Genomic DNA, 11,966 nt, shown 5'->3' with positions numbered 1-11,966 from the left:
GATTAGCCTACTGAGCCACGGCGCCGGCCCTCTCTCTGCCTTTCAAATAAAGTAGAAATGGGAAAAAAATAGAGACATCAGGTTTGACTTATTTTTTTTTTTTTTAATTTACCTATTTATTTGAAAAAGAGAGAGATAAATCTTCCATTCAGTGGTTCACTTCCCAGATGACCACAACAGGCAGAGTTGGGCCAGGCTGAAGCCAGGAGCTTTATCCAGATCTCCCACTTGGGCCATTTTCTGTTGCTTTTCCCAAGCCATTAGCAGGGAGCTGGATCTGAAGTGGGGCAGCAGGGACACCAACTGGCACCCATGTGGGATGCTGGTGTTGCAGGAGGTGGCTTTACCCACTATGCCACAGTGCTAGCCCTGGGCTTGACTTCTTACTGGTTGTTTGACCTTAGCAAGTTAACTTCTTTTTGCCTCATCTTTATCATATGTGTTTAATACAGCGCCCGACATGCATGCAGTAAGAGCCATGGACTAGCTATTATTATTCCACTTGGTTGCACAGTTTGATTAGTTAGGCCAACCAACCAAGATTCTATTAACCAAGCAACTGTTCAGATTTCAAAAGGCAAATATTTTGTCTGATGTTCGAAAGCATTTTTTATAATTATGCTTCTATTTAACAGTATGGGAAGCTGAACAAATGACTACTTAGAATTCAATTTTCTCAGGCTCTACAGGAAGTCGTTTTAAAATCCAGTCTCTCAGTAAACTAAGTTTAGGAGGGCCAACATTCCTAAAATGTAGTGAACATCAAGGCAGTGTCTGAAACTTGGAACAAAAGGCTGTTTCTTTCTATTTGTAACGTTTCCCCGACATGATGCTTCCGTATGTCTTAATGTAGGTAGAGCGTTCTAAGTATTTTGATAACTGGAATGTTCACTAAATGGAATGGAAAGTTATTCTGAAGAATGAAAACCAGACCTGCACTAGAGAAACATCTGGATTAGCATGAGTACTCTATCGGCTACAAGGGAAAACATCGACTCAGACCACTTAACAAAATTTTACAATGCTGTCTCTGAGAAATGCATATATATAACCAAAGGACACCCGCTCTTCAACCAAAGCCTCCGCTGTTTTATTTCTGGTCAGTATTGTTCCCGTGACCCATTAGGCACATTTACTCTTTCTTTAAATATTAAGCCCTAAAATGTAGGCACCCCCTGGGAGAAAGAAAAACATTTGGTGTCCAGGGCCTTTTGAGTCAGACCTGAAAAACATTTGGGATAGAATCACTGAGGGCCAGCGCCGCGGCTCAATAAGATAATCCTCCGCCTTGCGGTGCCAGCACACCGGGTTCTAGTCCCGGTCGGGGCACCGGATTCTGTCCCGGTTGCCCCTCTTCCAGGCCAGCTCTTTGCTGTGGCCAGGGAGTGCAGTGGAGGATGGCCCAAGTGCTTGGGCCCTGCACCCCATGGGAGATCAGGATAAGCACCTGGCTTCTGCCATCGGATCAGCACGGTGCACCGGCCGCAGCGGCCATTGGAGGGTGAACCAACGGCAAAGGAAGACCTTTCTCTCTGTCTCTCTCACTGTCCACTCTGCCTGTCAAAAAAAAAAAAAAAAAAAAAAAAAAAAAAAAAAAAAAAAAGAATCACTGAGCAGGGTGAGACAGGAGAGGAGGGTTGAAGCACTTTTAATCACGGGAGAGTAAACAACAGTATCAAATCAGGAACAGCTCACCCAGTGGCTGCTGCCCTCCGGCCCTCAGCTCAGCCTCGCCACCCCCCTGCCTGCGTACCATGAGCAAAGCGCAGGGAATCAGCAGCTGTCCCTGTCATCACCAGGTGGTAGGAAGGGGATCTAGCTAGAGGCCACGGCAGTCTGGCCATCCGCCCAGGTCTCTGTGTCTAGAGTCATCAGCGGGGAAGATTCCAGCTCCAAAAGAGGCACCGTGTGGGAGCCGGGAGCTGAGCTTGCTGGCTGCATGCCGGTGGCCCGGGGTTTAGGGCCTCAGGGCCAAGGGCAGTGAGGGAGCAGACAGTCCAGAGCCGGCAGACTTCACACACAGCCAGAGCCGGGCTGGAGCTGGATGCAGACAGGACCAGCAGAGGCCTTGTGGCCCCAGTCCCGAATATGCCCCAACCCAGACAATGAACACACACACACACACACACGCACACACACAAATAACATTATTTAAAGGACCTGGAGGCTATTAAATACAAAATGGCAGAGTTTTTTAAAAAAAGTGAAAATATTTGCTTCTTTGATTTTCCTCAGTGCCTTGCAGTCCCCTAGTCACGGGCGTGTAGACGTGGGGTGGCCCGATGGGCGTAGGTCACCAGTGGCCCTACAAGGCCACGTGTGCTGGAGTTCCCATACCAACCACTTCACTCTTCAGCCCAGTGGCTGCCTCCCATGTGGCCGTTCACACAGCTGGCCCCGTTGCTGGGGCAGCTGCCCTGGGGGCCCTTTGTGTAGGCCGCCATGTCTTCTTCCTCTGAGCTGCTCTCCACGTCGCTGCGGTCATCCTTGGACACCTGGCGCATGGAACCAAAGGCAGCAGAGTGAGGACAGGGCTTTTCTGGAGAGGATCAGAGGCAGATTAAGCGCACAGAGCCCGCATCAGCCCTGTCCCCAGTCTGGCCTACTTTCTGGTGACATCTGACTCCCGAGTATTATCTGGAGCACACAGTCAGTGTGCTTAGCCTGCTTTCTGTTTTCCTCTCTTGTCAGCTCTGATTCTGTTCTCTACGGAGTAGAAGACGCTTTGGGAGAGGGGGTGGACCTCTCGGCTGTGAGAACTGATATCATTCATGGAAGCTCCAGTTACCCCTTTTCCTTCTACACCTCAAAGAACAAGAAAGTCCAACTCAAACAACACATATGACGGTCACCACTGCTTCCGCCTTCTGGTGATGTGGATACTGCTTTATGCCTATTGGTTATCCTGAGTTTGATCTCCAAACCTGATCCCTAACAGCTGTAGCAGAAGTCCTACTATTCCTGGGCTCAAGCATCACTATTTCATGATACCACACCCCCATCTTCTCTCCTTTCCTATCATCAAGGTCACTTCTCTTGTGACACTCAGCACCCACAAGGTACGCAGTACAGGGGGGGAACAAAATGGATGGGCAGTTAGTGAAGAGGATGTCATCGGCCAAGCTTCACCTCCTCAAGTGAGCTTTTTTTGTTTTGCAGTTTCAAATGAGGAGTTTGGATAAGAATAGTGTTTCCTAATTCAAGCTACCCTGCAAGTCAAAAAAGGGTATTTAAAGTCCCATGGATCTTAAATGTGAAGAAGAAAAACCCAGGGAGACCATTGGCAGACTTCTGACCTCTGAACTCAAGGATAATAAATGTATGTTCAAAACCCAAACCGAAAAGTAAGTGAGACAAAGGAATGAAAAAGAAGCAAGCCACAAATGCTGCTCCCAGGAAGTGGCCATTCATTTTGGGTCCGTTCTGTGCTCAGTGGTTTATTACAGCTGTGGACTTCTGATCGTTAGAAAATATTCATCAGAGGGCAGAATGTCTCCACATATGAGGGGAAAGGAGCTTCGAGAGCAAAACAAAATAGACTCAATTCTTGCTTCCGTTTAGGAAAGGAACCCGGCAACCCCAGCTCCAGTCACGCACAGCCCCCCAAGGTCAGGAGAGAGGGGACGCTGGAGACAGGTCCGGGGAACAGAAGTGAGCAGGAGGAGCACCACGGTCCGGCAGGCACGCTTTCCCCGATACTAGAAGCACAGATACACTTACATGCAAGAGATGAAACTGTCCAGCTCCCACCAGGCATAGAGAAAAGGAAGGAGGTGAGAAAAGAGTGGAGAGTACAGAGTCTGGATCTAGTCCTTCCTGGACAGGCCACCTGGTCAAGAAAGAGAAGCAGGGGAGAAGAGAGGCGTCCAGTAGCCACAGCAAGCTGCACGCTCTGAAACCCTTTACGGTCTTGGAGAACAATGACACAGGAGAGTGTAAACACCCAGGCCCCATTCTGCCCATTTGTCCTGGAGTCTGCGCCCTTCTGGCAGAGCCCCGCCCACTCGGGAGTCTGTGTTCCCGGAGGCTGAAAGGCCCAGCTCCACGGCCAGTCAAGCTGACTGCTTCCCAGCTTGCAGAATCCAGGGATGCATTTCTTACTGATGGCATCTTTCTTTGTGCTTGGAGGCTTTTACACCAAACGCTTAGGATCCCTGCCTCGTACCAGCGAGGGGTGAGGCAGGTAAACAGTTCTTCACGTAGACTACATCATGAGTATCAAAGCAAGATCATCTTGGTGTAGCTTAGAAACTTCAACACCCCACTCCAAAGCACTCTAACGATCTGCCTTTACGCAGTTTGTATCTTGGTGCTCTGCCTGTGGTTGCCTTGGAGAAAAGGTCCCCATGCTGAAAAGAAAAATGCGAAATCCCTGGAAGTAGGGTGGCTAAGGGGCAGGAGATGGTGAACACCACCTCTCAAATTCTTTAACAACAGCCATTCTTTTTTGTTTTTTTAAAGATTTATTTATTTTACTTGAAAGTCACAGTCACACACACACACACACACACAGAGCTAGTACTTCAGGCGGTGGCTTTACCCATTATGCCACAGTGCCAGTTCCATAAACTCATTCTTTATAAAAAAAGATTTGTTTATTTTTTTATTTGAAAAGCAGAGTTACAGAGAGGCAGAGGCAGAGAGAGAGAGAGAGAGACAGGTCTTCCATCCTCTGGTTCACCATCCTCTGGTTCACCATCCTCTGGTTCACCATCCTCTGGTTCACTCCCCAGATGGCCGCAACAGCTGGAGCTGCACTGATCCGAAGGCAGGAGCCAGGAGCTTCTTCCAGGTCACCTATGTGGGTGCAGGGGCCCAAGGACTTGGGCCATCTTCTACTGCTTTCCCAGGCCACAGCAGAGAGCTGGATCGGAAGTGGAGCAGCCGGGTCTCCAACTGGCGCCCATATGGGATACCGGCATTGCAGGTGGAGGCTTTACCTGCTATGGCACAGCGCCGGCCCCATGACAGCCATTCTTAAGAGACAGGAAGATGGTAGATTTTTCTTCTTGCATCTGTCAGGCCTCAAGGGCTAAACATTCATGGTAACAGAAAAGTTAAAAATTCTGGAGCCCTGGGGCTGGTGTTGTGGTGTAGCAAGTAAAGCTGCTGCCTACGGTGCTGGCGTCCCACATGGGTGCCAGTTTGAGTCCCGGCTGCTCCACTTCCTGTCCAGCTCTTTGCTATGGCCTGGAAAAGTAGCAGAAGATGGCCCAACTCCTTGGGCCCCTGTAACCACGTGGGAGACCCAGAAGAAGGTCCTGGCTCTTGGCTTTGGATTGGCTCAGCTCCAAATGTTGCAGCCAGTTGGGGAGTGAACCAGTGGATGGAAAACTTCTCTCTCTCTCTCTCTCTGCCTCTCTGCAACTATGTTTCAAATAAATAAATAAATCTTAAAAAAAAAAAAAAATTCTGGAGCCCTAGGCTTTGTGCTTGGTGAGCTTGTACAGATGGGACTCCCCAGGCTAGAGAGCAAGAGACAGTCTGCGGGCTAATGCCCATGTTCCCACACAGCCCAAAGAAACCATCTCGCATCCTCACCTTTCCTCGGATCAAGGCTTTGAAAGCAATTCGTGCAATAAGGTAGGACCAGATGACATGCAGGACCTGTAGGATCAGGAGAAGGCCATTGAAGAGCCACCAGGAAGGATAGGGCCCGATCATCTCCCAACTTTCAAAGAGAGTTGTGTGCAGAATCCTGGAAGAAAAGTCAATCGTCAGATTCTAGAGTTAAAGCTGGGCAGAGCCCTGTGTGCTTCTTCCCCATACCTTACATCAGCTGAAGTTCCAGGAACAGGATAAAGGAGAGGAGGGGACTACAAGGTATTCTATTTTTTTTTTAAGATTTATTTGAAAGGCAGAGTTAGAGAGAGGGAGAGACGGTGATCTTCCATCTGCTGGTTCACTTCCCAAATGGCTAGCAATGGTGCTAGGCCACGACAAAGCCAGGAGCCCAGAGCTGCTTCTGGGACCCCCACGGGGGTATGCAGGGGCCCAAGCACTTAGGCCATGTTCTGCTGCTTTTTCAGGTGCATTAGCAGGGAGCTGGATGGGAAGTGTAGGGGGATGGTCTTGAACCAGTGCCCATTTGGGATGCCAGCATTGCAGGTAGCAGCTTAACCAGCTACGCCACAGTGCCAGCCCTCAGGGTTTTCTATTTTTAAAGATAGTGGAGATGTAATAAGGATATAATAAGGCACATTGTTAATCATGTAAGATATGCAGAGGTTCAGAAAATTGGATCAGTAGTAGCTGCATCCGAGATAGTACATAGATGATTCCCCCAGATGAAGCAAATTTCCATTCCAGAGAGTCATTGACTTTGCACCATAAACTGGTGAATGTAGAATTGTGTGTGTCTGGAATGGTTTTGTGACAGTGGATTAAGCTGCCACTTAACACACCTGCATTCCACATCGGGGAGCTGGTGTGAGTTTTGGCTACTCTGCTTCTGATCCAATTGCCTGCAAATGTACCTGGGAAGGCAGTAGAAGACGACCCAAGTATTTGGGACCCTGCTACCCACGTGGGAGACCTGGATGGAGTTCCAGGCTCCTGTCTTCGTCCTGGTCCAGCCCTGGCTGTTGCAGAGGGAGTTCTATGGAGAGTCAGCTTAGGTCAAGGAAAAAGCAGGACCCCAGGGTTCTTGGTGTTCTCTATCAGCTGAAGGGTATCACTACTAAGATACCTACCACAGCTCCACAGCCCTGGCACCTACCAGAATGGATAGATTCCTAGACGAGTGACCACGAACACAGCACTGAAGATCACAAAAAGGGTGTCACAGAGCCGCTGATACTTGGCATAATTTGCTAGCTTGGCCGCCTGGAGAAGGGGAGATAAGAATTGAGTCGGGGGAGTCAGTTCTTGCTTAGGAAGAAATGGACAGAAAAGGATGACGACCAAAGAGAAGCCGGATTCTCACCTCCAGCAAGAAGTCTGAGGCATCATGAAGACACATGACCAGAGTCCCCACCCGGACCATGTTGTTGATGTAGGAGAAGGTGATCAGCCCGATGGTGGCCAAGTGATGTACAAACATAATCAGGAAGTCCTAGGAAGGAAAGGAAATAGGTGAGGTGCGGGCAAGGTTGTAGCAGTGCTAGTCAAATCAGCCTCTTGCATTATTCTCTGAGCATCTGAGCCTGCCTCTTCTAGGTTCCATTCTGGTTAGAGTCTCCCTGAGGAAGCTGCCTAGCGTTTGACCCAGAATGCCCTCCCCCAACAGTGACTAACCTAGAGCCTATGTTAATGTAGTCCAAAGCACAAAACATAGCAATTTTCTTTGATGATCTTGCAAGTACATAGTCTATTATGTTTTAAAATTTATATACATATTTCAAATTACATTAAAATTTTAACAAGAGGATCTGTGTGCCCTGATCATAGGTAATGAGAGGCATCAAAACTGATTATTAAATTTCTGTGTTAACAAAACTAACAACCCAGATTAGTTTCAAACCCATAAATGCTAACCCTGGTTACCCTCACCCAAGACCAGGTTTAGAGATGCTCCAACCACATTAGGTCAGGTAGACATCATTGAGAACATGAAGACTCTGCCCCTTCTCTCTAGTTGTATGAAACTTAAGTCACTTCTAGGGGCAGACACTGGCTCAGCAGGTTAAACCACTACCAGTGAGGACAGCTTCCCATATGAGCCCTGGTTTGAGTTCCAGCTGCTCTACTTCTGATCCAGCTCCCTGTTAAATCTCAAAAAAAAAAAAAAAAAAAAAAAGTCATTTCTGTATGGGCAAGTCAACTCACTTCTTTGAATCTTTGTTTCTGAAACAAATCATAAAATTCCTTCTGGTTGACATTCTTTGAATAAGTGAAATAAGTACAAAGGGAGGGAAAAAAAGAGATTGGGGGGGTGGTGTCCTGGTGTCACACAAAAGCCAGATGCAACTTTTCTAGAAATCAGGCCTTGATGTCCTCAAGTCCTGGTCATCTCCTGAGTCTTGTAAAGTATAAGCAGCACAGGCAGCACTCCTCTTGGCTGATTCACGGTCCTCATCCTGGGCAGCCCTGAATGTCTTCAACAGACTCGATTCTTAATCAAGTCTCCTTCCTGGGAGCATTACCGAGAGCTAAAAGTTTTTTATTTTATTTTTTGACAGGCAGAGTGGATAGTGAGAGAGAGAGACAGAGAGAAAGGTCTTCCTTTTTGCCGTTGGTTCACTCTCCAATGGCCGCTGTGGCCGGCGCATTGTGCTGATCCGAAGCCAGGAGCCAGGTGCTTCTCCTGGTCTCCCATGCGGGTGCAGGGCCCAAGGACGTGGGCCATCCTCCACTGCCTTCCTGGGCCATAGCAGAGAGCTGGCCTGGAAGAGGGGCAACCGGGACAGAATCTGGCGCCCCAACCGGGACTAGAACCCGGTGTGCTGGTGCTGCAAGGCGGAGGATTAGCCTGTTAAGCCACGGCACTGGCCGAGAGCTAAAAGTTCTATCACACCTACTTTCTCCCTCTCTGGTGGGCCCGTTAGGGGGCAGAACCCCATCACAATGGCAATGATGGTAGCTGTTAGAAAGCTTCAGTAAGTTAAGGAGTTGAGCGAGTCCATGTCCTCACCTTTCTTTTAATGTCTATAAATTGAGAAAACATGAGAGACCAATAGAAGGCCAATTCCATGACATAATAGTAGTAAAGTCCACTTGAAAGAGGCTGGAAGAGAGAAAGCAATAGTTAGAATACCAGCTAGTCAAAGGTACATTCCATCTACACCACTTTCTCCCTCTCAGAGGACCAATACGACCCCAATTATAAGACATCTTTCCTCCCCATCACCTCCCAAGATCTGCAGCAGCTAACAGATTTTTGGACTGGCATGAAGATTATTAAATCTCTTTCCTCTGCTCCTACACACACACACACACACACACACACACCCTTAGTACTCAACTTTTGGAGATGAGACATAGTTACTTTATACTATAGCCATCAATCAATACGTCTAGAATTCTGGACAATTAGTGCTTTTCAAGGAATTAAATTTACTCAGGCTTTCCTCTCCCAACCCTCCAACAGTTCTCTCACATTTCTCCGGTACAGATTAGAACCAAGATGCACTGAAGGGAAGTCTACATTGTCCTTGATATAGACAGGACCCCTGACCAGAAAGTACCTCACTACATACAGGCAAATTACTTCTCTTCCCCGCCCTGGAGGGGAACCTAGAACAAAAAGCTCACTGGATTTCACTGCCTTGGGGGCTCCAGAAACATACAGATTATCCTCTCAGCCTCCCTAAAAAAATACTAGAGCAAATGCCATCTGTCCTGGGACTAACAATGCATTCTCACCCAACCTACTTTGTACACCTACAACGGGACTTCAAAAAGTTTGTGGAAAATGGAATTAAAGTTTATTTTGGTGCAAAAAAACTTTGGAAATCCACGTATAAGTTTTGTTGTTAACATGTATTTCCCATGAACTTTCTGGTCCCTATTTCAAAATGGCTCAGATCCTACCTGATATGGATAGCTGTGCCAGCACTGTCGGGTGTCCCAGAACCAAGGGGACTGAAAAGAGAAAACAGATCATCCAAGTTAGTCCCGGGACTCTCAAACATCTTGCTTCAAGATCTCCCTGGTGTATTCCCCTTCTTTCCATGCTAGGGGCAAAAGAGGAACACAACAAAGAATTGTCCTTGACATTCTTTAGGAATCTCTAAAGGATTGAAAAGTGGCTAGGTTATTCTTCTACAAGGAAGTGTTATAAACACAGAACTATGCTATGAGATTAATAAGGACAGGAAGAACTCTAGGATAGATCTGGGAAAACTATCACTACCTGGGCTATAAAAACCTGGGGAGCAGGAAGATGGTGACACCTTTCAGTAGTCAACAGAGGGGCTGATGCCGTGGTGCGTCAGCATAAACCGCTGCTTGTGCTGTTGGCATCCCATACTGGAGCGCTGGTTCAGGGCTTGGCTACTGCTTCCGATCCAGCTCCCTGCTAACGTGCACGGGAAAGCAGTGGACGCTGGCCACCCACATGGGTCTATGGAGTTCCAGGCTTCTAGCTTTTTTTTTTTTTTTTTTTTTTTTTGACAGGCAGAGTGGACAGTGAGAGAGAGAGACAGAGAGAAAGGTCTTCCTTTGCCATTGATTCACCCTCCAATGGCCGCGGCGGCCGGCGCACCGCACTGATCCGATGGCAGGAGCCAGGTGCCTATCCTGGTCTCCCATGGGGTGCAGGGCCCAAGCACTTGGGCCATCCTCCACTGCACTCCCTGGCCACAGCAGAGAGCTGGCCTGGAAGAGGGGCAGCCGGGACAGAACCGGCGCCCCGACCGGGACTAGAACCTGGTGTGCCGGCGCCGCAAGGTGGAGGATTAGCCTAGTGAGCCGCGGCGCCGGCCCAGGCTTCTAGCTTTGGTCTGGCCCAGACCTGGCTGTGCAGCCATTTGGGAAGTGAACCAGTGGATGGAAAAGATATCTCTCTGTCTCTTTGTCTGTTACACTGCCTTTTAAGCAAACAAATAAATCTTAAAGAAACAAAGCAAGGGGCCAGTGTGTGACACAGCAAGTTGAGCCACTGCCTGTGATGTCACTGCCTCAGATCCAGCTCCCTGCTTATTTAGTGCTGGGAAAGCAGCAGAAGAAGGCCCCAAGTACTGGGGCCTCTGCCACACATGGAAGATCCAGATGGAGTAATAGGCTCCTGGCTTCAGTGTGGCCCAGCCCTGGCCACTGCAGGCATTTGCGGAGTAAACAAAGATAGATCTCTCTCAATCCACCCCTCCATCTCTCTAACTCTGCCTTTCAAATAAATAAATAAATCCTTAAAAAACCGAGAGCTCTCCATAACAGGTTCAAAAACCCAAAGTAAAAACTCTCAGTGAGGACATTTAGCCTAGTGGTTAAGAAGCTCTCTTCTGAGGGCCAGCATTGTTACATTTCGAGCACTGCTTGGGACACTGGCATCTGTAGCAGATGTATCGAACCATCTGTATCAAATTGGTACTCTGTTTGATTCCTGGCTGCTCCACTTCCAATCCAGCTCCCTGCTAATTTATCTAGAAACACAGTGGAAAATGACTCAGCCAGTTCTCAAACCAGCACCCATATGGGATGTCAGCATCACGGGCAGTAGCTTAACCCACCACGACATAATGCCGGCCCCAAAGATGGAATTCTAGACTTCCAGTTTCAGCCTGGGCCAGCCCTGGTCATTGTAGCCATTTAGGGAATGAACCAGCAGATGGAAGATCTCTTTCTTTCTCTGTCATTTTGCCTTTCAAATAAATGTAAGCATTAAAACAACAACAACAACAACAACAACAACAAAAAACCCACAAAAGATGCCTACTTCTTATATTGCAGCACCTGAATTTGATACCCAGCTCTGCTGCTAACTCCAGCATTCTTGCTAATGAAGACAATGCAAGGCAGTGGCAATGGCTTAAGTAGCTGGGTCCCTGCAACCTACGTGGTAGACCTGGACTGAGTTCCCATCTCTTTGCTTCAACCTAGCCCAGCCCTGATATTGCAGGGAATTTGGAGAGTGAACCAGCCGATGGGAGTTCTCTGAATATGTCTCTTAAATAAATAAATTACCAAAATAAAATAAAAATCTCTAATGGAGTTAATTGTCCATTTTATCTATGCTGTTGAATTTATTATTATTAAATTGCTCATTATATTATTTTCTCCTTTCTTTTAATTTTTTTAAAATTTTTTTCACAGGCAGAGTGGACAGTGAGAGAAAGAGACAGAGAGGTCTTCCTTTGCCATTAGTTCAGCTGCGGCCGGCGCACCGCGCTGATCCGAAGCCAGGAGCCAGGTGCTTCTCCTGGTCTCCCATGCGGGTGCAGGGCCCAAGGACTTGGGCCATCCTCCACTGCCTTCCCGGGCCATAGCAGAGAGCTGGCCTGGAAGAGGGGCAACCGGGACAGAATCCGGTGCCCCAACCGGGACTAGAACCCGGTGTGCCGGCGCCACAAGGCGGAGGATTAGCCTGT

General features: G+C 48.1%; 1 protein-coding gene across 3 annotated transcripts in view; it reads right to left on the bottom strand.

Annotated features, from left to right (window-relative positions):
• Positions 1–1,622: 1,622 nt before the first annotated feature.
• The window catches only part of CERS5 (ceramide synthase 5), a 32,806-nt gene continuing 22,462 nt past the window's right edge, over positions 1,623–11,966 (bottom strand). Inside the window, exons 5-11 of one of the 3 annotated variants that reach the window (XM_062203686.1) lie at positions 9,472–9,522; positions 8,573–8,665; positions 6,926–7,054; positions 6,719–6,825; positions 5,526–5,698; positions 3,721–3,812; positions 1,623–2,495 (exon numbers count right to left, since the gene is read on the bottom strand). In XM_062203686.1, coding sequence (XP_062059670.1) covers positions 2,346–2,495; positions 3,721–3,812; positions 5,526–5,698; positions 6,719–6,825; positions 6,926–7,054; positions 8,573–8,665; positions 9,472–9,522 — 795 coding nt within the window. In that variant the 3' untranslated portion in view covers positions 1,623–2,345. Of the gene's footprint in view, positions 2,496–3,397; positions 3,830–5,525; positions 5,699–6,718; positions 6,826–6,925; positions 7,055–8,572; positions 8,666–9,471; positions 9,523–11,966 lie in introns of those variants that run through there. The other 2 variants (XM_062203685.1, XM_062203687.1) reach the window with 2 other exon arrangements.

The sequence above is a fragment of the Lepus europaeus genome, chromosome 10 (genome assembly GCF_033115175.1).
Source record: "Lepus europaeus isolate LE1 chromosome 10, mLepTim1.pri, whole genome shotgun sequence".
In the NCBI taxonomy this organism is placed as follows: Eukaryota; Metazoa; Chordata; class Mammalia; order Lagomorpha; family Leporidae; genus Lepus; species Lepus europaeus.
This window is presented reverse-complemented; position numbering and strand designations above follow the sequence as displayed.